This window comes from Python bivittatus, unplaced genomic scaffold, assembly GCF_059951505.1.
Source record: "Python bivittatus isolate LINGU-HERP-01145 unplaced genomic scaffold, Pbiv_v1 ctg000070_np1212, whole genome shotgun sequence".
NCBI classification, from domain to species: Eukaryota; Metazoa; Chordata; class Lepidosauria; order Squamata; family Pythonidae; genus Python; species Python bivittatus.
The window spans coordinates 41,418,123-41,444,980 of NW_028277034.1; the positions used below are offsets into that span (position 1 = coordinate 41,418,123).

Genomic DNA, 26,858 nt, shown 5'->3' on the forward strand with positions numbered 1-26,858 from the left:
TTCCCAGGTAAGACTTACTAAAAGACAGATCACCAAACCAGAAGAACAGAACTTCATTAGTTGTTGCCTACAGCTCAGAACTCAAGCCATTCAAACACTTTATTAATAAGCTGCAGCCCATATGAGACAATGACACTGTACTTTCTCAGGCATTGGGTGGAAGGCCCATATTTGCACACAGACAGCCACCCAACCTGAAGAAGATTCTCACAAGCCACAAGAAACAACACGACAATGATGTCAATATGAGAACCAGACCCTATAACAAACTCAGATGTCTACTTTGCCCTCACATCTACACCAACACCACCATCACAGTCTCCAACAAGTACATACACAAGATTAGAGGCATATTCCTGTGCTCTTCCTCTAGTGTAATACGTGCCATCATCTGGCAGCAATGCCCTTCTGGATTCTACATAGGACAAATGGGACAAATTTTGCATAAAAGAATGAATGGACACAAGTTTGACATCAGGATTCAAAACAAGGATAAAGTAATATCAGAACACTTGAACCTCCAAAGTGTTCCATGGCAAACCTCAAAGTGACTGTTTTAGAAAGCAGGACTACAACACCATTGAGCAAGAAATTGTTGAACTCCCATAAACCAAAAGCTTTGAGACAATCTTAGAAGGTCTCAACAAACACAATGGATTTTTAATGCATTACAATTGTGAATTGATAAGGTACTTGTAATCTGTCTCACATGTAACCTGAATCTGCGTGACCAACCTGTCTTTCTTTCCTCTCTATCTTTCCTCCTCTACCTTCCCCCAACAACTAACCCCAGTTTAAATTCTACCTCAGTCTAGTCCTCTGTGCATTTGATGAAGTGAGCTGCAGCTCACTAAAGCTTGTGCCTTTTAAAAATATTTGTTGGTTAGAAACAGTGCTCCTAGACTCTTAATTATAAAAGATTTCAGGCAGAGCATTAGGGGGCAGCAGAGTCATTCAATTGAGCTGCTTGATTTTGGCAGTGTAAGGCATTTTGCTGTGTCAAATTGCCTGTGTTAGATATTGCAAAAGAAAAATCAAATCTTTAAGGTTTTAAAAAGATTAAGGATATCTTATTAAGTATTGAAAGAGTTATAGATGATTCTACTGGTGCATCAGTGTTTTATTTTGCATTTATGAATTATTTATGCTACTGGATTTGCCTCCAAAGAAATGGTTTGTTTATTTATTATAACATTCCGTAGTGATCTTTGAGCATTCTTATTGATTGGAATGTTTATGCCCAAGTTTCATCTTGCTTACTGCAACCCCCCTGAGTTCACTGCAGAATGGGAAACATTGTATTTGCAAAATATGGAGTGGAAAGAGGTGCTATGATAAGGATGTGAAAATGGTGAGCCATAGAACCTAAATAGATAGAGTTTCATGAGGAAGGAGACAAAATAGAGCATGCACTTAGTTATCTGCTCCAGAATGAGTTGTTTCAGGTGAATTGCTATTAGTTAAAAAAAAAAAATCAGAACATAGGCTGTCCTCTAGTCTGCTAGTTTTTAGTTATAAATTCAAATAGGGCAAAAGTCTAAATTCTGCTGAAGCACCTTTGGTTTTTTTGTTGTTGTTGTTGACCAGAAACATGCAGTGAATAATATTTCCAAGTATAGTTTTGGAGCAAGAAATATTTATGTCAATGGTTGGAGAATGAACAGAGGCATAGCACGTATTAGGAATATTGGAGCTAGACTATTTAAAAGCAGTTAGACAGTTTTAGTTGGTTTGCAACTTTTGATAGCAGGTCCTCAAACACCAAAAATTCCCTCCTTGATTTCCATCCAAATCACTGCATAACACAAAAAATAGGCATAGGGAACTTTACAGATTATGTCACACTACATATAGGGTGGGCTCTGGATTTACCTTTTGATCTCTCTCTCTCTCTCTTTTTCAGGGCAGACATATCAACAAGCTTGTTAAAAAAATAAATAGGAGACTCATTGATTTGTACTTCAACTGTGTTTGGGGCTAATATGTCTTTGAGGCACAGTGAATTGTACCTGGACCAGGGAGAGCCATAGTTAAATCCCTGCTTAACCATAGGGCTTGATAAATGACTGGGACAATCACTTTCTATCATCCCATTGTATCTCACAAGGTTGTTTGCAACCATTCTGGCCCAAGGTTAAAAGGTACAAATAGTAGGACATGCAGGTGAAGTTGTCTTCGTATAGCAAATCTAGTATAGTATCATACAGTATTTTGATTTATTCTATTATTGTAGAGAGTAGACTTCATATCTTTATGAGTAAGTCAAGCCAGTGCTAAGAGAAGAGCATAGAATGTATCTTTTTCACAATATTGGAAGACTACAGTAGTAGTTTGGGGTGGATGGGTTCTGATGGATTTCTGGATTATAGAGAGTACCAGTTTTGGTCTCAGGTGGTGAGAAGAATAATGCACCACAATAGTTTTGCAAATTATAGGGAATATGGATCCAGTTCAGTTCAGTTCTTAGTGACTAAGGTTTGATGGGCAAGAACTACTGTGATTTCTCTCCTTTCTTCATTGCAGTATTCATAGCAAAGTGTGAGAAAAGCATTTGAAAGTTATAAGATGAAATTATTCTATCTACACCCCTACCCCAGTACATGTTTAGAGACAGCTAGAACATTATGAAACACCTCTTTTAAATACTTTGCACTTCTTCAATAAAGAGGTTGTGAAAATAGTGTGGCTTATATTCAAAACTAAAAAAAACTTTTTTTTTTTCCCAGCAGGCTTGGGGATCCTTGGCAATAGGGAGCCTGCAAGTTGGTTGTACTGTATGTGAGACTCTGAGATATTCTCCTGCAATCTTGTTTATATTTATGTTCAATTGTTTTTAATGATTATTTAAGACTGTTTTAATTGTTTTATTGTATGCCACCCAGAGTCACTTTTGTGAGATGGGTGGTTATATAAATTTGATAAATAAATAAATATTTAAAGAATGATTGTAAGAGACCCACTTCAATTATCCTTATTAACATTATATTCTGTGGCATGCGCCTTATATTTTTGTTTTGGAGAGCCGTATTTGCAATTATGAGGATGACTCAAAGTGCTTGCAGCTGTATGCCTTTAATAATAGAAGACATTGTTTCTGCAAACTTCCTTTCCAAGCATTCTGAAATATGATAAATGCTTATTTCCACCTGAGGCAGTATGGGATGTAATCTGAAATCTGTGTAGTCTATCTTACATATTCATGCTAGGAATGCTGACACTGATAGATTGCCTAATGTTGGGAACATGCTGGGAAATACCTGTGCTGCTGCTGTAGCACTGAAAGACAGTCCATTAGTAGCAGGATTAATGCACTCTGGGACTTTTAATTCTTCATGGAATCTATTTCCATATTTAATTACTGGAAAGTCATGGAAAAAAGTTCTAAAACACCTTCATCCATTTTTATTGTCAACAGAAGTGTCGATTAGTAATTCTTCAAGTTATATTGCAATGTTCACTTAAAATAATGCACCTCCTTGCTGAGTTTGCTTCAATTAAACCATATTTTATTTGCTAATGACATAGCAAGATGACAGCGACCTTGAAGTTGGTATTGTCAACATTTCTTGGCAAAAGAGGATGGTGATTTAGAGTTAAGAGTGCATCCATTTATTCTGCAGCCTTTGTTTTTAAAAGGTTTTTAAAAATTCCATTAGGGATTGGGATTTTGCATGAATAATGCACAGGTTAGTGAGTTAAGTAGCAGTCAGTTTTATATTATTTTTAATGCAAAGATTAAGCTGGATATAGGAAAGGAAATAACTGTATTCAGTTTATTGAGTCTGAGAAAGAATAGCCTGTAGTCAGAGGGCCTCTTAAAATTGCTTTCAGAAGTCCGTTGCTAAAATGCTCTTTCTAAATGTCAAAGAGATATTGACCTAAAGATTCTTTCATAGATATGTATACAAATTTAGTTATTGGATTTTAAGTTTGTAATGAAACAAATGCATATTGTGATATATGCAGAACAATGCATTTTAGAATCAACCCTTTAACGTCAACCCTTTTTTTCATCAAAAACTGAAGCAACATATTTTAGCAAACAATATGCACAACAAAGTAAATATTATATATTTATATATATATATATATATATATATATATATATATATATATCCATATATATATGGATTTTTTAAACCCTTGATACCATATAGTTAGCTGCTGCCAGAGAATAGTTGTTAGTCTTCTGTTGCAGCAAAAAGATACCAGATAAAAGTTTTGTGGAACTGTAATGCTAATACAGGTATTATGGTGTATGCTTTTTAAAATTTTCATTCATTTCCTCAGAAGCATGAATACGAGAAGTACATATATGTAAAATTTGGTGGGGGAATAATAATGTAAGGAAATGAATATAGGAGGTAGAGACAAGGTAATTACATACTGATAGTAGCCATTCAGAGAATGCTAGTTGAGTGTGATGCAGTTATTTTTACATTGCCAAAGCTTGCAGCAAAGATGGTGCACAATGTGTAATCTATGAAAGCAAATTTTTCAGTATTACTAAACCAGTACTGCTAACATTCTGCATTTCTGTTTATTGTCCTAATACCAAAAGATTATTCTGGCAACTTACCAATAAAAGTAAAAGGAATATACTCCGTTGTCCTCTTAGTTTCTTCGGTGAGGACTAGTTTTGTAAATACACTCCCATAATATTTTTGCAATATACATTCATCTTATTTCCAATTACCATAGGAAGAAGCAAAGTAGTACTGAGATTTATAAAGAACAGCTATTAAACTGCTTGATGAACCCATTAGTGAGAAAACTACTAAAGCTGGAACTATGAAGGGGTGCCATTCAACTAATCAGTCTACGTATGTGAAGTACAAACACAGGATGAACTATGCTTGATCTAAGTGAGTTGCAGAGCACAGTAGAGAAGTTCTGAATTGGTAGAGTAGGTTTCAGCCATTCAGAACGCAGAGGGAAATATAACATTTTAAAAAGAACTTTTAAATGTTTTAAAAAACCCTTCTTATACCTCTATTCATGTTTTCTTTGATTTAGACAGTTTTGTAATTGAGATATAGTTGTACTGAATGTATAAATGAGTGAATTATTTTTTTATTTTTGTATATTTTATATATTTTGGACTTGCAAACTTGTATTTTTCTATATTTATAATAAAAAGCTTCTTGCATGTGGAAAAAATAATCTAGAGAGGAGCAGGTTAGACTATAGTCTTACCTAGGGTAGGAGATGGATTTTTTTCCTGCTTTTTGTTACAGAGATCATTGTGTTCTTCAGTAGAAAGGTGTCTGTGTGAGAAGGCGGGCAGTGGGGGTTGTGTCACATGTTGCCCATAGAGCTGCAAAAAAGTATGGCTCACATAACCATGGAGAGCCTTGCCTGCTGTTTCTGCTAGCCTGACTATCGCTCTTATCAGCTGACTTTGGGAGAATAGATTTGTTATTTGCCCATTGTCATTAGTTGTATGAAATTAATTACTTGTTCTCCAGCCAGAGATTGCCCTGCTGCTAGTTATTTGTTTTTCAATCAGCATTTTGCAACAGAGTCATTGGAAGGAAGGAGTAAATATCCCCTCTTCACATGCATACATGAGCTCATTGTATGCACATAACCTTCACCCACACCCCATAATGACCATTGTTTAGAGGAAATATGAAGCATTTTTTTTTCATGAAGGTAGGCACAACAGAATTTGAAGGAGCTCCAGAGAAGGTGCCCTTGCTTCTAGCCCTTGCCACTATCTCAGTCTGAGATTCCATGTTGCTGCAGTGACGACAAATATCCTAAAACAGTCTTCTTCACTGGCAGTATTTTAATAAGAAAACACATGTTGGTTGACATCTCTTGCTACTGCTAGTATGAATGGATTTGGAAAAGCCTGTCAGTGTTTGTAGTAACATGAGATCTCTTGAGACAAGTTTCCTTGTTGACAGCACTTACTGGAATGGCTACATGAGCATAGGACATCTCAAGCTCTGTATTTCACTTGGAAGTAAGTTCTTTTAAACTCATGGGACTTACTTTTGAATAGGCAAGATTAGAATTGCTATTCGGTGGCCCGTAAAGTTAATTCTGAGTCTTATTTTCCATAAACAACAGCCTAAAAGAAGCATTAAACAGCCCTAATCTAGGAATTATGATGGAAAAAAAAAACACCCCCACCAACACTGATACGACAAGCTACTGTATATAAACAGAGAGCAAACCCCACTCCCTTCTAGCACTGAAGATGTTACCTAGTTGGATAACGAAACATCTGCAAGAAAACAACCAAGCTCAGAGAACACCAAGGACTCCTCTTGTTTTCTTTTCAGATTTGAGTAAAACAAGGCAAAACAGAAGGCTGTCATGATAACATCATTCAGTGTAGAGTAATATAAGACTATGTGTATATATGTGGACTGTAAGACTTTTAATATATCCTGGTAATATTTATTGCCAATAGATTGCCTTATTTGGAATTTTTTTAGCTTTGTGAATATATCTTTTAGAAACCACTGGATGGTGCTCTAGTTCCATGACTAACAATAGTATTTTGTGTTATTTTTGTAGTTTTGGCATATTACAAAGTAGTTACAGGCTACTTCATATGTAACATTGTCATACACATAGAAACAATTATCTACTTACCCATGTTCAGTTTTATTCAACTGATCCACTGATCCAAGGGAAAAATTGTTGATGGGTATTTTCTCCTTTATCTATTATAAATATATTTATACTATAACTATGGTGGTAATAGAGAGCCAGGTTGGTGTAGTGGTTAGGGCATCAAGCTAGTTCTAGTCCCACCTAGGCACAAAGCCAGCTGGGTGACCTTGGTCCAGTCACTTTCTCTCAGTCCTAGGAAGGAGGTAATGGCAAAGCACTTCTGAAACACTTTGCCAAGAAAACTGCAGGGACTTGTCCAGGCAGTCTCTGAGAATCAGACACAATTGAACAGATTAAAAAAAAATGGTGGTAATAGTGATTGGTTCTATATATACATAAATTCAATTTACTGAGAAGAAAAATATAGTAGTTGCAGATATGAATTTATAAATGACTGTTTTTGGATTTGTTCATGTACATAAAATGCAATTTTTCAGACTTTGTCAGTGACATGGATTTTTTATTTATGTCTAAATTATGCAATATATTGATTAAAGTTAACATTGCCTACAATTATTGAACTTATACTATGAAATTGGGGCTCAAACCCCTGCTTAAATCTTGTGAAGAAATTAGAATAAACTCTGTACTCATTTTCTTTCAGAATGAAACTTATCCAACTATGAAGTATAAAGGAGTGCATTTTGGCAATTTGACAGAAAAGCGTGATAAATTTAAGCCACACGAGGGCCCTGGACCTGCAGACTATGATGTAATTCCGTATGTAATTCAATCAGTGCTTTGTATCATACTTGCCCCTTGTAACGTTGCAATAAACCAATGCTATGTAATCTTGGGGGGGGGGGGCAGGAGAGGCACACTTGGCTTCTGAGTGTTGTGTTGGGGGCCGTATTCCGAAAAGTAGTGAGTGAAACCAGGATAATAATGAATAATCCTAATAATATAGTTCACAGAATCATAAAATCAGGTAATTTAGGGGAAAGGAGCTTATCACTTCCATCAGTAATTGGTTCTGTCATTGAACTAGTCTTAACATTACAGTGGTACCTCTACTTATGAACTTAATCCGTTCCGTGACTCTGATCACAAGTCGAGTTGGTCGCAAGTCGAAGTAAATTTTCCCATAAGGTTCAATGTAATTACCGTTAATCCGTTCCGGCGTCCGCGGACTGCGCCAGGGGTAGAAAAACGGCTGCTGACCATGCAGCAGGGTGGAAAAATGGCCGCGGACCACGTGTCAGGGGCGGAAAAATGGCCGCGGACCACGTGGAATGGGTGGAAAATGGCCGCGGACCACGCGACAGGGTGGAAAAATGGCCGCGGACCACGTGGAACGGGCGGAAAAATGGCCGTGGACCATGTGGAACGGGTGGGAAATGGCCGCGGACCACGCGGCAGGGCGGAAAAATGGCTGCGGACCATGTGGAACGGGCGAGAAAATGGCCGCGGACCATGTGGAACGGGCGGAAAATGGCCACGGACCATGGGGCACGGGTGGAAAAATGGCCGCGGACCACGTGGAACGGGCGGAAAATGGCTGCGGACCATGTGGAACGGGCGGAAAATGGCCGCGGATCCGGTTTGTAAGTCGAGGCGAGTTCGTAAGTAGAGGTAAATTTTTGGGGCCGGAGCTGATCATATCTCGAAAAATTCGTAAGTAGGGGCGTTCGTAAGTAGAGGTACCACTGTACAAGGTTTTTCCTAAATTGAACAAGAGTGACCCTTGCTTTTAAACTTAAACCAATTATATTTTGTCTTGCACAGCTATGTAGGTGTGTAAGTGTGCGTGATACAAAACAGGTCTCGATTTTTTTCTGTGTCCAATCTTTTCAGTATTTCAAAGGGGCTATCATATTTCCCCTCCTATCTTCTCCAGGTTAAATATGCCCATGTCTAAGAGTCTCTCCTCTAAGCCCTAGTTTCCAGTCTTTTAAATACAGCCATGTATTTAGTAATTTCTTCCTTTTGTCACATTAAATGTATAAGTTGGGAACAACTTTTCCAAGTCTCTAGCATTTATATCTACAGCTTATGGTAGCTAGATGTATCCTTGGGGCCTCAAATTATGCACTTCTCATTCAACTATGCCCCTCATCAGCTTAAAAGTACAGCAGCTTCCAAGCTTACCTCTCCCCTCCCTTTCTTCCTTCATCCTATGCAATCAAATGGTTCTCAATGGTTGCATCATCCCCCTCACCCCCAATTATGTTTAATCTTAACTATCACTTGTTTCAATTTAGTGCTCTGTTCTGAGAAATGACTGAAGGCAGGAAATCTGTGAGTTATTCATGTTGTGTGTAAATAATGTTAACTTGTCAGCCCATCTGTTTCTTTATGATCAGTGTTACTCACTGATTGTTGCCCCTCATGAGTTCCTAGACTGAATCTGTTTTTCACATATGCATACAGAACTGCTTCTAGTTAGAATATAAAAAAAGCCCCAAAGATGATTTTTCTTGATTCCTTTAAGTGCTGAGGATCAACCTGCACATGAAGGCAACATATCTGAGTGTTGAAATATTTCAACTTTTTGTTGTTCAGTCGTTAAGTCGTGTCCGACTCTTTGTGACCCCATGAACCATATAGCTCCAGGCCTTCCTGTCCTTCACTGCCTCCCTAAGTTTGTGTCGGGCCTAGCCCAAGGAGCTCCAGGAGACCATGCAGAATCAATCCAGCAAGGTTTATTAGCTACAACCCATTAACAAGAATCTTGCCAAAACGAAACCAGTTCCCAGGCTCAGTCAGTTCACACTGATGGAATTTCTTAGGGAGGTGCCAGTCTCCTCCGCTTATCTCTTCCTAGCTCCTCTGGAGATGAGAGCACATTCTTTACTCCCCTCCCACCATTCCAGTCCATCACAGTTTGCTCAGTTTCATGCTCATTGCTTCAGTGATGCTATCTAACCATCTCATCCTCTGCCGTCCCCTTCTCCTTTTGCCTTCAATCTTTCCCAGCATCAGGATCTTTTCCAAAGAGTCCTCTCTACGCATTAGGTGACCAAAGTATCTGAGCTTGAGCTTCACGATCAATCCTTCCAATGAGCAGTCAGGGTTGATTTCCTTTAGGGCTGACTGGTTTGACCTCCTAGCAGTCCAGGGGACTCTTAGGAGTCTTCTCCAGCATCACAGTTCAAAGGCATCAATTCTTCGGCACTCAGCCTTCTTTATGGTCCAGCTTTCACAGCCATACATTACTACTGGAAAAACCATAGCTTTGATTATGCGGATCTCTGTCGGCAAGCTGATGTCTCTGCTTTTTAATATGTTATCTAGGTTTGCCATAGCTTTCCTCCCAAGGAGCAAGCGTCTTTTAATTTCATGACTGCAGTCTCCATCTGCGGTGATCTTGGAGCCCAAATAAATGAAGTCTGTTACTGCTTCCATTTCTACCCCTTCTATTTGTCAGGAATTGATGGGTCCAGATGCCATGATATTAGTTTTTTTAATGTTGAGTTTGTTGAAATATTTCAACTAGCCACATCTATATTATGTAAAAGGAAGCAAATACACTATGCTCTGCGGATTCCTCTGTCATGGGCATCTTTGAACTGTTTTTTCTCATAGTCTTGCTTACTTTGGCTGAGAGTAAAATAACCTTTGAGGGAAATAGGTGGAAAAGGAAATGAGGATAGAGTTGATTTTAACTCGTACTTCCTGTATGCTCCTTTTACTCTTTCAATTACATTGCATGATGCCACAAAAAATGAAAAATTATTTTATTTTTATTTAATTATTTAAATCTTTTTTTATTTTTATTTTGATGCTGCCTGACTGCATCTGACTCTGGCTTTATCTTACCCAACAATCTAAATTAATCCTTTTTTTTTTTTTTAGCATGCTATATGAAAAAAGGAAACCTAGGAGACTAGAATCTTGCCTTGTACAATCAGACATACAGATAGTCCCCAGGTTAAGAATGCCCAGGTTACATACAACCCATAATTAAGAATGGAGCCTATTGTAGCAAAATTTGACTTAAATACACAATGATTCAAGTTAAATACACAATAGTTTGAGTTAATTGCACAATACTACTTATACAGTATTAGACAATAATACTGTTCTGATTTACATACAAATTCGACTTAAGGACAGACCTTGGGAGCAGAACTCGTTCTTAAACTGCAGACCACCTGTACTTTTTTTTAGATATTTTCCTGTGAAAATCTGTGGTTATAAAAAGTAATATGACCTCAGGGTACCGCAGCCAAAAACACCAAGGAGCTTTTAAATGTTGAGCTTGTTGAAAAATACTATGGTATCTTGTAAACTAACCATTGCTAGAATATTGCAAGAAACATAGTTTTCTGTGTATAATAGTTACACAGCTTTCTAGGCCTCCTCTGACTCTACTGCATTTTGATTTGTAGTTTACCTGTGAGAAGAAAAGTAGGAAATGAAAAATAAATTCTTATTCCGTTATATAAGTGGAGGCTGTGCTATTAGTGAGCAAACTGGCTTTTCATTTGTTCTTGCAAAAGCAGCTGTTTTTAATGCTGCTCATGGGGGAAAGAGGTAAAAGCATCTTGTGCATGTTTTAGGAGCTCAGGCATTTAAAAGGTGACTCATAAATCTCTTCAAATTTTCTAAAGGGAAAGCGCAGTGCATTGTGAAAATGTCAACATCAAGAAGGAAGACCAGAAAAAATGTGTTCTCTATATTCCACGGTATCATGAAGAAATAGTATTACAGGAAGAAAAAAAGGTAATGCTAACTGAATATAGTCATTTGCAATATGTGAAAATTATTTATGATGGGATTGAAATGTTCCCATTTGAAGCAGTATACATTTAGAAAAAGTGCATGAGCTGTGGTATAAAAATAGTTGTACAAATTGGTGGGCTTTATGATGCAGGGCTTTTTGAAGATAAATTTGCATAGACTTACGCAATCTTCACAAAGTATGATATATTCTTTTTACATTATTATAACATGTTCCGTTATATGACTATTGAAAGTCATAGGAGAACTGGAGAAACAATAGGAGAAATTCTGTATCATATTTCTTCCAAACAGGAAAAAGACACAATTTTCATTTTTCTTTTTCAAATATAACCTTAAAAGGGTAGATTTCAGTTTGGTGATTCATTCCTTCAGATTACAGAGCATCCCCTCTTTTTTTGTCTAATTCTTTAAACACTCAGACTGTCCTTCCTATTCCATCAACAGTATTTAAGTTTCATGTCTATATTGCTCCAGTATATCAAACCGTAGTTTGACTTGATAAATACTGAGACTTAATAGGATTATTGTGTAAGAATTGTAAGATGAGTAAATAGACTTTGCCCTTTTTGTTCACATGGCTCATTTTTTCCCCTTTGCTACAGAGAAGCACTCCTTCTCTGTAGCAGCGCCTGCCCTCTGGAATGAAGTTCCCCCTGAGATTCAAACGGCCCCCACCCTAGTGGTATTTCAAAGGACCCTGGAGATGTGGCTCTTTGCCCAGGCCTTTGGTGAGGATGTCTGACGCCCCTTTTCTTCCTTTTTCTTGTTCCCATCTTGGTTTCTTTTCTATGCCATCTTTGTTTCTTTGTTTTGTAGTTCTTGAATTGTTACTTGTTTTTAAATGTTTTAACAATTTGTATATCACCCAAAGTTGCTGGGAGTCAGATGGCCTATAAATTAAATAAATTATTATTATTATAGACTGTATAGTATCAGCACCAAGTATCATAGAATAATAAGGATTTTTAAGTGGTTTGTTATATTGAAATCTTGACAATTGCACATTTATTTTATTATTTATTCATTAAAGTTATATCCTGCTTTTTATTTGTAAGTTCAAGATAGTGTATGTAGTGTTCCCTTTATTGTTTCTCATCATTTCAGTTTCAGAGGTTCCTAAGTGTTGGCAATATACCCATTGCCTTCATCAGTACTTGGTGAAAACTTATTTTTATTTGAAAGACAATTGTCAGCTGGATTTTCCTTAACTGGCAAACTTTATGCTTTGCCCTCAGTATAAAGGATGGTGTTACCTTCTGTGTGTATGAGAAAGTTGTTCACTTATTTTCACTTGATCTTAGCATATAAGTACTTTGACAGATACACTTTTTAGGAAGCCTAGCATGGAGCAATAAGGGACATAATTTAAAAGCTAGGCTTTTTCTTTCTACTTATTCCTCATCCCCATGTTATCTGTATACAGTATTCTCACAAGAGTATAATTGAAGTTTGTTATTGATACTGAATGAAGTTTGAAGGAACAGTGTTTTGAGAACCTCTTCATTTCAGTATCTTCTATCTTCTTTGGGGTATTTGCTGATTTTGCTAAGTGCCATACCACCAAATTTCCTCTAGTATATTCCTACTCCTGTTGACAGAAAGTAGTGGAGAAAGAATAATTACCTTTCATGTTGTATGCTCTGATATATGTGATCTGTTTACATGGTGGAGATTTATACATTGTGATAGTGTATTATGATTTTGTTGCAGAGTTTACTGGAATTTTGTCCTGTGATATATGAGGCACAGTAGAGGAGAGATACAATTATTTTTTACTTTGTAGGATGGGGTTGACCTCTGAGAGACATAACATGCTGATTGACCCTCATCTTATAACGAACTTTCTCTCTTATAAAGTTTTGATGAGTCATTTATATTTTGGTCACCATCCAGTTTGACTGTTGTAATGCACTATACATAGATGCTTTTCAAGTCAGCTTTGAAATGTGTGTAGTATACCATATGACATCCTAATGTGCACTAATATTTGTGAATTTCACTTTGATTCAAATATATGCTATAACTACCAGTTCAGTTCTGGGTCTAATTAAGTATCCAGTTTTTCCAGGTATTTGTATAAAGGTTTATATAACCTGAACTGTACATATTTAATGTTGCTAATCAAAAATTGGAACCTAATTTAAAATGGAAATGTCAGTTATATCTATGTGTTATCTATGCCTTCTATCAAAATCTGCAATGTAAATTCAGATAATTTAAGATATTTTCAAGGATAAAATAGGACTGCTCCAGCTTCCTTCTTTTTATCTTAGCTTTAAACTAAAATTAAGACCAAATAGAAAGCCTCAGAACTAAAATTTGAGTTGAAAACCTTCAGTACTACCTCTGTCTTCCAATTAATTGTGGAAAATCAGGGAAAATGTGTTTCCATCTTCCTTCAAATAACACAGTGTATTTCCAAGCTTGTTGAATATTCTAGTTGTAAATTAATGGTATATATATTTGCAAAATAGTAAAAAATGTTTCAGTTGGCCAATTATAAATTTTTATGGTTCAGAATCAAGCAGGATTTTAAAAAACAGTGTAACATGAAATATAGTGTATCAGGCATAATAGCAGCAGAGAAAATGATAGAATTGTCAAAAATTTTATATTTGTTTTTTACTTTGCCATGTTAGATCTTATTTTCTCTGTTTGTTTATAATTTATTCACTTAATTTAATTTTCAAAAATACATGCCACTTCTACATTCTTTTTGTATAGGCAGCCAAGTATGGGAGGATGGAGACTTCCCAGCCTCTGGATGTATAATGAATAATTTGATTTGACTTTATTAATAGCCTACAATGAGGATGTCTAATGGATAGAATTAGGGAATAAATAAATCATGCAATGGTAGGGACTTTCATAAACAATTTTCATCAACATATTTCTCAAATTAATAATATTTTAATATCTAATCTATTTAGCATTTCTAAATGGAGAAAGAAGAAACTGTTTCCTTTTAACCAAAACAGCCATTCCAATTTTTAATAATCCATAGATTGATGAAAAGAAAGTCAAATACTTGTTATGGAAACAAAACAATGTATTCTAAGGGACTTTTATAAAAAAATTTTTGCATAATTATCAACTTTCTTAAAAACAGAGGGGGGTGAGTGGATAAAGATAAAACCTGACAATGGCTTACAACTGGAACATTAACAAAAGAAACTCAAGGCTTGATATTGGCTGCTCAAGAGCAAACTATTTGAACTAATGCAATCAAGACCAGAACTGAAGAATCATCAAATGATTCAAAAATGCAGATTGTGCAAAGAAGCAGAAGAAACAGTAGATCGTATACTCAGCTTGTGCAAGAAGATTGCACAAACTGACTATAAACAATGACATAACACAGTCGCCAAAATGATTCACTGGAACATCTGTAAAAATTATAATTTGCCAGTAATGAAAAATTCATGGGAACATACAGTATAGTTGAAAAAGTAGTAAAAAATGAGCAGGTTAAAATATTGTGAGATTTCCAAATATAAACTGATAAAGTCTTGGCACATAACACATTTATTTTAACTGTGGTTGAAAAGAAGAAACTGTGGATAATTGATGTGGCAATACCAGGGGATAGTAGAATAGAAGAGAAAGAATTGGAAAAGATCACAATGTATCCAGTTCTGAAAATCGAGGTTGAAAGATTATGGCATAAACCAGCAATGGTGGTCCCAGTGATTATCGGTACACTAGGTGCCATTCCAAAAACCCTTGGACAGCACTTAGAAAATCTGCACATTGACAAAATTTCCATCTGTCAGTTTCAAAAGACCACACTGCTTAGATCTGCACATATACTATGCTGATACATTACAACATCCTAGGTTCTTGGGAAGAACTCAATGTGAATGAATGCTACCAGCTAAAGAACTGGCAGCTATGATTTCATGTTGTTGTGTATAATAATAATATTGAACTGATAATGAATTGATTTATTGGGGCTCATGAAATTTGATTTGGGCAGTTGGTTCTGCATTAATTTAAAAAATATTTTTTATCAGAGAAGAATGAAGTGGCAAATTTTTGTAGGCAGGCTTATGATGTGATTTCATTTTCTGATGGTTCTGTGCATGGATTATTTTAGTGATCCATGCACAGAACAAAATAATTTGTTTAGTAGCCATAATAATAATAAGCTAGACTTATTATCAATAATAATGTGCTTGAATAAAAACAAATAATGATATGTTCCTTATCTTCTAACTGAATATTTTAAAAAATTGATATATGGCAAAGATTTGTAAGAAATTCATTGCATTCACTAGTTGTATGTGATGGAAAAGCATATTGAATATAATTTAAAAAGGTAGATTTGTTTTGTTTTTATGCCTGTTTTCTATGTAAGAAGAAAGTGAAAGCTTCAACTTTTGGTTTAGAACACACAAGTTCCATAAACTCAGAAAACTGTAATTTGATGTATCCAACTGCTAATAATCCAACCCAGTAACTCAATCATGATTATTCAACTTTACTGGGAGCAAATCTGAGTTAGCATAAAATGAAAAATTGTAGTATGTTCTAAAATGCAAATGAAAATTTTATTTCTTTTGTGAGAAAAAAAGAAAAGAGGGAGAAAAGCACATAAGCTTTAGGTTCTTCCTAAGATTGGGATGGGAATGGGTCAGTGAAATTAATTTTAAAAAATTAAAAAAAAAAAGAGAATTCAGATCATAGATGAGAAACAAAGCTGAATACTGCATTTCAAAATGAAATTTATTTAGTTAGTAAATGTATAGGCTGCCCATCTCATATACATGACTCTGGGAGGCTCACAATTACAAAAATGACATAAAAAATAGCAGCCAAGAAAACTGATAAACACTCAAACTAACCATGACATGGGCTCACCCATATTAACAGGGCCCCAGGCTCAATGGCCAAGTCAGCAGGGTTGAGGCAAGTCTGATTTTTGGGTGGGGTGATGTTCCAGAGGGCAGGTGCCATGGCAAAAAAGGCTCTCCTCCTGAGTCCTGACAGATAACACTCCCTCGCAGACGGGAGCCAAAGTGTACCTCTCCTGCCAGTTCTAACTAGAATGGTAGACACCAGTGGGGAGAGCTGGTCCTATAAGTGATGAATTATCTGAGAGCAAATGATGCAGAAAGAAGACATGCAAAATAATTTAGTAATACAGTTCAGATATTAGAAAAAGGCATTATACGCTGTTGGGGGGAGGAGGTATTTTGAAGAAATAAATAACCCTACCCAGGCAAGTATAAACAGTTTCTGAGAAGGACATATTCTTATGCAGATTTTCAAGATTCATGTTGTTTCCATACCTTTTTAAGGAGCTGCATCATAAAGTTTTGGGGTGCATACATTATTTGTAGTCTGGAGTGACCTTTGTAATATACCAGTGAAAAATAGATGTATTAGTACATCTGAATATTTCATTACTGCAATACTTAAACTTTAAGTAAATAAGTTTATGTAAGAGTACCCCAGTTCAAATTATGTGTTTCAGAACTGTAGAAGTTCTGCAAGGAAGAGTGGGGAAATTTCCAAAAGTGAAAATAGAAAGACTTTTAGCTGCCCAAATGTGTTTGAAATATATTATTTCTTCATTCTCTTCCTCTTGAATATTATAACATACTGACTGAAAGGGCATTCAAACTCCTGTATCTGCCATATTCACTGTGTCCTTATTTCGAGTTTGTAAACACCTGACCATATTAAATATGCCTTCAAATTTCTAGAAATATGTTGTGTTAAACTTTGTACCACCTAGAGGTTATGTCAACGTCGAGATTATTTTTTTTAATGTTTTTACTTGTGAGCTGCTGGGAGTTGGATGGCATATACATTAATTACTTATTTAATTAAATAATAAAAATCTGTTCACTTAGGGATACACTGAAACATACAGTTTGACCAGGGGTACCTAAACCTTTGTATACAACTGTTTAGTGATGCATGCATTGCATGCATACTATTGAACCACGTTGATCAGTACTTTACAAATTTTCTAGAGAAACAAACTTTGGATAGAAACTTGAAGCAGTTGGTAATGGGATTTTGAACTAATTTTAATAAATGTTACTTTTAACTTTGTTACTGTACTAATGAATTGTTGGTGCTTAGGAAAAAGAATTTGGAATAGGATATATCACTGCAAGTCATTTAACATTCAGTTTCGTTACAAATGGCTATTTTATGTTTGGAAAGACTTTTGATGACACAGTAAATTGTAAACATATTGCATCTGAATGTTCAGTGAATTAAAACAGCTTGTGTATTCCATCTAGTAAAGAATTTCTTGTAGATTCCCCTACTTGTGAAAGTAGGATTTTTTTGGTATGCTTCAGAATATATATATATATATATATATATATATATATATATATATATTCTGAAGCATACCAAAAAAATCCAGGATATATATATATATATATATATATATATATATATATAAAATAACATAAAACTGAGAAAGATGACAGGAAAGAGCAAGGCTGTCACTATGGAAGAGATGTTATAGTAAGACTGATGATAGTCTGTAGTACTCATCTTAGCTTTTCAAGCTTAACCCTTTTGTTCATCAATCAGTTTAAAGTGGCAGGTAGTGACCATTAGGAGGATTCATTAGCACCCTGCAGCACGTTTGTACAGGGTGACCCACATCTGTCTTCATTAGAAGTTTGCTAGTTGCCAGTAGTGAACAGATGGATCATTATTGTCTATGTTGCCCTTTGGGTGTACCTGGAGGACAGGCAAAGTCATCCTGAGCAGGACACACAGTGTTACCTCACAAAGAGGAAGAATTTGAATAATATTATTATAGACACTGTTGGTTACTGCTGTGGTGTATGTGTTTGACCTTGGATGAAAATAAAAAGGTAATAATTACCAATATTTGCAACTGCTTTAACAAATTTTAATAACTTTTTTGCAAGAAATAATCTAGCAGTGAGATGTTGCTTGTTTTGCATGTTAGGGTTTTCTTTTTTAGACAACCAGTTATTTTTCATTTGATAGAATGTTTACTAAAGATGGGAAAATGGAAGGAAAATTTTTTAGATGGTACTGCGGATGCTGGTGAAAAGTAGTGGGTAGTATATGGTCTATGCCAAGGAATGAGTATTTGTTAAAAGAAGTAAAAATGGAATGGATCTGCCCACTTTGTTATGAGGAAATGAATGTTGGATATGTTGGAAGAAACACTCAAGTAAATTGAATAGGAATAGAGTACTTAAGGAGTGTGTGTGGTTGTTAAAAGAAGAAGAGATGCAGTAAAGAATTATGGGTGATGAATGCATGTAGATTGAATGCAGAAGTGAGTTATCAGTATGATGGAAATCTTCTGGTCATATAGAGAGAATGAATGAGGAGTGAATTACAAAACAAATATATGAAGGATTAATTATCAGTAGAAAAGGGGAGGGGGGAACCAAGGAGCTTATAGCTAGATGGAGCTGATGAGTTCCTCAGAAAGAGAAAGGTGAGAACTTTAAAGAACAAAATGGAATGTATTACTCAGTTTATGGACATGATGGAAGCAAGGATGGGTGGCCGGGATAGAAAAATACAGAGGGTATAATGAATGGTGTTGATATAAACTAAATTTAGTTGGATTTTCTTTTCTTCTCGCCTGCCTTTAAATTGTTCTGGTTACTGCTTCTTACCTTTTTCTGTTCTTTATATGTTGATTATCCTGAAAGGGAATAGTGTGATGTATATGTATGTAACTGAGTACATTAAAATAAACTTTGCATCTTAAATGAATGGGGCATCTCAAAGATGAGAATTTACAATTTAATTAACAGATGTTATCAGTTATTGTGTGGGGGATTAATCATCTCTAATGTTTCTTTTCCTTACAACTTTGGAGTATGGAATTTATTTTATTATAATATTTTGAGTTTATATTTCAAAAATAAACTTATTCGTGTTTTGGAAAAATGTTTGATATTGATAATGATTTTGTCTGAGGAAACTCTCCTCCAGTCCTTGTGTGATTCACATTAGAAGAAAGAGAAGAAAAAAGGAAATTATCTGTTTTGAGCATTATCATCTCTGCTTGTTTCTGAATTCTACTAGTTAATCAGGGAGGGAATTAAAAAACAACAACGATTAAACATTTCAGCTTAATCATGCCAAATAATGTAAGCCTAAGGTTTATATCTAATTGGACATGCTGTATGTAACAAAAAAGATTTAAAGTTGTTTCTAAGTAGTTAGTCTCCCATTTCCCCAGTGTATGCAGATAACATTTTTATTAACTGCATGAATAAAGGAGAGGATCCAAAAAATATCCTAGCCACATGATGTATGGTTGATCAAACGTAATGCTAACTTAACATTTTCTCTTTTTAATTGTTAAGAACAATAATAGAATGCAAAATAAAAAGCAGCTTGCAGTGTATGAAATAAATTTAGTATTTAACAGAAGAAGATGTTGTTGGGCATAACGTAGCAGGTAAGGTCAAGTCTCCTTTGGGTCATGTTTGATTACTGGTGACTCAATGGATAGACTAATTTGGCTTTCTTAGCAGCTGTACAAAAGTAGCTTGCCACTGCCTTCTTCTGGAATGGCTATTGATTTCTCTCTTGTTCGATCAGAGACTTCCCAGTCTAGCCTTGCAGTCCTGGGATTTCTGGGTATTCTCTCATTGGCATGCTAACTAGGTTCAAACTTGCTTAGCTTTTTCAAATCAGCCACAGCATGTATTAATCTAAAATAGGGACATGATGTTACAGTTTTCTGATGCTAAGATGGTCCAGGAATTAATAGTCTTGGAGGGGAACTTATTTGGAAAAACCTGATATAGGATCTCAAGTTCCATCAGGGAAAACATGCTGATGTAATTATAGACATAACAAAAGTTGTATGAACAAATTTCCACCTAAATAATTTATGGAAAAAGATACTTAACTAATGAAGGTGAGCTTTGGTGGTATTTGTCTTATCTTGATCATAGGAATCAGCATAATGCTATCTACTTATTTAGTGGCAAAATATTCTGAATTGCTCAATTCTTTTTTAAATTTCCAAAAGAGAAAAATATCTTTTTTTTAAAAAAAAAAACTTCATCCAATGAAGTTGTAAAGTTGAATATAAGCATGGGTTTTCTGAATATACCTGTTAAAAGTATGGTGACATTTACAGCTGTTGCTGGCATTTGGAAATTTTATATCTTACCATCTTGTGTTATATTGTCAGCTGGGAAAGTGAGATTTGAGCAATTTGAAGCAGCAATATACAAGAAACCATAAAAACTGGTTATAATGTCAAAGTCACACATGAACAATCTGCATTAATCTAAGTCATTACTTGTTGTCTTTGCTTGAGAGTTAGATATGAAAAAAGCTTTTCTTCAGATTTTTCTTAAAAATCTTAATATTTTACATCTGTATGAACATCATACTGGGTAACTATAAAATATAACTCAGTGGCTAAACTACCAAGTGTGTACATGCATGTGTATGTGTATGTATGTATGTATACATGTACATGAAAATAGGATTCTTTTTAAAAATATTACTTATGGCCTGTCTCTGTTCTTGTTTATAGCTGTGTATGTCTTGTTGATTTCTAAGTATGCATTACTGGTTTTTCAGATGTACTGCTACCCTTCAGATATTCAGTTTTAATTGTTAACCGTTCCAGGGGTGTGATCCTTCTTCCATGCAGTATTTTTACACAAATGGATAACATTTGAATGTGGGATGTATAGCCACAGTTATATGTGCAGGCACAATGCTAGACCACTCCTATCTGGTCTTAGCTAATTATGTGGTTTGTTAGTATTTAATGTGGCTGATTTTTGTTATTTAAACAGAGCTGTGAGGGGCAAATTTAGGGATCATATGTATCACATGACTGTGTTTTTCACAGTAATTCTACCTGTAAGTGCACATTTAGGATAGGAATGTTGGGAGTTCCTCCTTGTGAGTGATCCAGGGAGAGCAAAAAAACCACTCACATTTCATGTATGCTCTGGAATAGCCTTTTACCAGAGATCTGAATGGGATCTTTACTCCTGACCTTTAGGAAAGCTGTGAAGACAGACCTGTTTGGTGATTAAGATCTGATTATTGGGGCAGATGATGATGACGGCAATAACAACTACCAAAATCAACACAGATTGTTTGGATATACCAAGAAAAAAAGGTGCTTATGGTTTGTTGCAAGTGAAGACCTGGGGGATAAAATCAGAAGTCTAAATGATTATATAAAAACAAGTAAAGACAATACTAATAAATGTCTATGGCTGTGAGAGCTGGACCATAAAAAAGGCCGAGCGCCGAAGAATTGATGCCTTTGAACTGTGGTGCTGGAGAAGACTCTTGAGAGTCCCCTGGACTGCTAGGAGGTCAAACCAGTCAATCTTAAAGGAAATCAACCCTGATTGCTCATTGGAAGGATCGATAATGAAGCTCAAGCTCAGATATTTTGGCCACCTAATGCGAAGAGAGATCTCTTTGGAGAAGACCCTGATGCTGGGAAAGATTGAAGGCAAAAGGAGAAGAGGACGGCAGAGGATGAGATGGTTAGATAGCATCACTGAAGCAATGAGCATGAAACTGAGCAAACTCAGGGAGGCAGTGAAGGACAGGAAGGCCTGGCGCAATATGGTTCATGGGGTCACGAAGAGTCGGACACGACTTAACGACTAAACAACAACAATAAATGTCTAAACAGAATGTAACAGAATCAAAGGTGGCATACAAAACTGAACAGCTACAATGCCAAATGAAAAATTAGAAAGATAAAACTCTACATGGTCAATATCTGGAAAAAAAAAATCAAGGCAAGGTGAATAGTAACAACATTTGGTAATGACTTCAGTTTAGATTCATCAAGAAGGAAACAGAAAGCTTAATGTTTTCAGCAGAAGAACAAGCACCAGCAACAAATGCCATAAAAATGAAAGTTAAACTTGAAACAATAGCAAATGTAGAAAAAGAGACTACTGACGACCTAATCAGCAGCTGTAGCAAAATTGCCCAGTTTATAGTGTAAGGCAAGACTTGATCAGATAGCAAAAATGATACATTGGAACATATGCAAAAGGTATGGATTGGATGCCCCAAGGTATTGGTAAGATCAGAATTTATGGACAACTACAGTACTTCTCTTGATTGTGAATTTTTCTTGTAATAATTACTTTATAGGTATTAATGCCTTTATTATTCATAATGTATTATGTTGTGGTTAATTATATTGTTTAATATTATTTGGTTTTTAACTGAAAGCCTTCATTAACCTTTGTAAAGTGTATCATTATAAAAAATACAGTAAACAAATACATTAATTCATCTACCCTTCTCCCCATGTCTTGTACCCAATGAAAATAGCTTCTCAGATCTCATTTTCCCACAATGAAGCTGTCATTGTTCTTTATCCCTTTTCTCTCTCTCTTTCTCTATATATTTATATCTATAGATATATCTATCTACAGATAGTCCTCGAGTTATGACAGCAATTCGGACTGGAATTTCTGTTGCTAAGTGATCTGGTCATAAAGCGTGACCTCATTGCTTAGCAACAGCAATCCCTTTGGTCCCAGTTGCCGTTGTTAACTGAATTGCAGCGGTAGTTAGATGAGGACCTCCTCATAACTTCCTGCTGGCTTGCCACAACCAAATCAGTGGGGAAGCTGGCAGGAAGTTGCAACTCCCAGGTGGCTTGCAAGCAGGCCAGCATGCAGGTGAATAGCTGCTGCCGGGTGCGGGAAGGTGCGCAAGGGGCTGATATGGCATGGCACGAGTGCAGTGAGGCTTGGGGTGGTTGCTGCTGGATAGGGGAGGGAGCAAGGGAGTGCACGAGGGTGCACAAGTATATTATATATATACATATATATATACATTGAAAAAGGATTCAAGATGATAAGAGGACACATGGAAGAAAGAGATGGTTACCAGTTTAGTGCAGTTTTATGGTTTATTTTTCCCTGACTGGTGCCCTCAAGATGTGTTTAACTTCAATAAACATAATGTCCGGAAATTATAGAAGATAAAATCCTGCATTTCTGGAAGATCCCAGACTAGAAAATATTAATTTAGGTTAGCAAAATTGATGGCTGTTCTTTATCCAAATGAAGAATTCATTGCACTGCAATGGTTACTATTTTCCTATTCTCAGAATAACTGTGCTCATTTTGTAGATGCAGAATATTTTATGAGCCATTTACTATACACTGTATAAGGTATACTGCGCAGGATCTCTCTGGTCTAAATTATAGCATAAACAAAGGCATATCCGCAGCAAGCATTAGAACACATACGTACATTCAAACATAAATTTATTTTTATTTATTTATTTATTAAATTTTCAACCGCCCATCTCCCCCCAGTGGGGGAACTCTGGGTGACTCACAACAAACATTAAAAACATAAATATATATAGATACATAAAACATTAGTTAAAAACATTACTAAAAAGGAGAAGGAGAGTCCAAGAAGATGAAAAATCTGAGGCTGAAGACAGAAGGCCTCTATGGGGCTAGCCATCCCCATGCCTGAGGTATTCCCTCCCCACCCCAGGCCAGGTGGGAGAACCAGGTCTTCAAAGCCTTACGGAAGGCCAGGAGTATGGGGGCCAATCGCACCTCCGGGGGCAGAATACAAGGAATAAAGATTAGCTAGTGTTTTCCATTCTTTTTTAAATAGATGACTATCTATATTCTGAATGTCAGACAAGAAAGTATTTGGTCACTGAATAGGTTTAGTCCATTTAATGAAGAATACAGTTACCCTGATTGTCAGAAATAACATACCTCAGAAAGAATAAAATACTCACTTGTAAAGTTACAAATGCAACAAATTAGTAGGACAATAAAGATACATGTCTAATATTTCATGATAGAAGTGATTTATTTAACAGTCACTAGTACTTGGTACATAAAAAGTATCATTGTTCAACTTGGGGAAGGTGGGGTACTTGGTGTTTATTAGGTCTTTATAATGTTATTTCAGTTGATTAAAATGTATTCCACTGTTATAAATGATATAAGAGACAAAGTATTTTCCTTTCACTTTACAGAAAATTAAATTTTACCACTGTGTTAGAATCACACAGTAATGAAGTGTGTGAAATATTGAAGCTTAACTGTATATGCTTGTATCTGAGTCAGATCCTAGGCTGTTTAAACCCGGTTCTGTCTATTCAGAAAGTCTTCAAAACATCAGTAGTGACCCTCCTGCCACTTGCTGCCTAAAGTTATTTCAACTGGAGATGTCAAACATTGAATTTGTAACCTTTAGCATCTGAAGGATAGGCTTTGCCATTGAGCAGTAGTATTGCAGAAAAAAAAGGGAAAGTATCCTCTTGGGGAAACATATTGTGAAACGTATTTACAATTATAATTTCCAACCAGACTACTAAGCTCATTATCATACCCCAATGTTTGCCAGGTTACACAGAGTCTAACTTGATGTCCACACTAAACCAACACTTGCTTACTTACAGGAGGGCTGAATTGTTATTTTCAGACCACTTTATGGGAGAACAACCTTAGATAAACTTTTTCGGAAGATAGTCTGAAATATTTAATGGAAGACGGAATTAAGGCTTGAGAGTCTGAATAGTAGAAGTATTTAAATCCAACAATAAGAAGTAAAACCGGCATCATAATTATTGAAAGACACAGTAGAGCAACAGTACAATACCTGTCTGCTCAAAATCTATTCCTATTGATTTTACTGGAGTTTACTTCAAGGTAAAATGCATACAGGATTGCAGCCTAAGAAGATAACATTGAGTTCCAAAAGAAAAAATATTAAGAGTTGTAAGGCTCCATTATGCTCTGTGTATATCTTGTAACATGAAGTGTGAACTAGATAATGTATGCCTTGTAATTATGTAACAGATCTTATATACCTTGTAACAGTGTGAATTGTGAAATAAAGTGAGTGATTGGAACAAATGTCATTTTCCATAATGGTTTATAATATTGTTCCTATGTGGTGTATATCCTACATCCACTCAAAAGTGCTACGTATCTATAATCTTGTTAACCTTTACAACAAACTTGTAAGTCAGTACTTTTTTGCATTGCAAGTAAGAATCTGGTCAGAGAATAGTTACTTATCCAGGAGACAGATATTTATCTAAGCTGGGAATTTCTGACCCCAGATATGCTAAGCCACAACTCCAGGCATTTTTCATAATTGGCTATGCCACCAGTGCCCTAATGTGTATACAGTTAATTAATGGCATGGGTCAGATTTGAATGGGGATCTACCTGTCATCTACTCTGTCACTGAATTATTGGAAGATGTCCTGTGAATTTGCTTCTGCGCTGAACTACTTAGCAGCAATACAGATAGACCAATTTTTAATTCACTTATACCAATTAATAGAAATACTGTCTAAATGAGTACCTTCCTCTGAGATATGCTTCTCTTTTTTGATGGATCAGGCTATAAATACAGACTGACAGTGGACTATTCCTTTCTCTCACTCTTTTTCTGTCTTTTATGAATTCTCTACCCACAAGGTATAATACATCTGTTTATATTATTTTAGCAATACCTATTGGGAATGACCCATAACAATGCTGTCTTCTTTTGCTTAAGCATCCAGACAGAGACCATTTTCTGGTGCTTTCTGCCCTCTCTTTTTGAATGTTCAATAGTAATATCTCAGTTTATGTTAACACTAAATTTTGGGTGTTAATACCAGTAAGCCTGACATTTCAGTACACTAATGGGTCTGTTATCAATGAATTTGAGATACACAAAATAATATGAAAATATTGATAAGCTACAGAACTTCTCTTTATGTTACAGTAAATTGGTTGCTACAGTACAAGATGTTTTTCACAAATATATTTGAATTACTGTAAAATTATGTTGAATGTGTTGCTTTTTTCCCTGGAGATAAAAGTGTACTGAGAACATTGTCATCAACTGTACTGAGGATGTAAAGCAGCATTTTTGTTTTTTGAGAAAAAGAAATTGAGGCAATGGCTTGGGTCAGTGGTTCAATTTTTTAGCTAATTAAAACAACTTTCTTCTAGTGCAATGGAAGCTGTTCCCAGAGGCTCATCAGCATTATAGCATGACAATTTTCTCAAATTAAAGAATTTTTTCCATGAAAACATGCTATTCTGTCTTCAGGTCTTGCATTTTTTTCTTTCATAATTGGCCATATATATCTTACATAAACACAGTTACATAAGAAACTTGTAATAACCCAGGGTCACTTCTGCTTTTGATCCTAAAAGCCACTTCATTTTGGACTTATCTACATTCTCTGAAAGTTTTTTCAAAGATCCATTTTCCTTTCTGCTTTACTTTTAGATTATTTTTTACTGTTAAGCCAAATTATTATAGTTACTTATTATTATAATGGTTATGATTTTGTCAGGATGAAATCAAGTGCTCAATCAACTCAAAACTGCTTACTGTATATATAGTTGTGTATAAGCCCTTCCGCAGATAATCCGACCCTTGAATTTTTAACCAAAGTACCATGAAAAATGAGCCACCTGTAAATAAGCCAACCCTTAATTTTTTGTATGTTTTAATTTTCACAATTCGCTTATCCCCAGGCAGTACATTTTTCATGGTATTTTGGTTAAAAG

General features: G+C 35.7%; 1 protein-coding gene across 1 annotated transcript in view; it reads left to right on the top strand.

Moving 5' to 3' along the window:
- STPG2 (sperm tail PG-rich repeat containing 2) overlaps positions 1 to 26,858 on the top strand; it is a 228,358-nt gene that overhangs the window by 12,407 nt on the left and 189,093 nt on the right. Inside the window, exons 5-6 of the mRNA XM_088133269.1 lie at positions 7,235 to 7,350; positions 11,184 to 11,295. Of these exons, the coding sequence (XP_087989395.1) occupies positions 7,235 to 7,350; positions 11,184 to 11,295 (228 nt within the window). The remainder of the gene's footprint in view (positions 1 to 7,234; positions 7,351 to 11,183; positions 11,296 to 26,858) is intronic.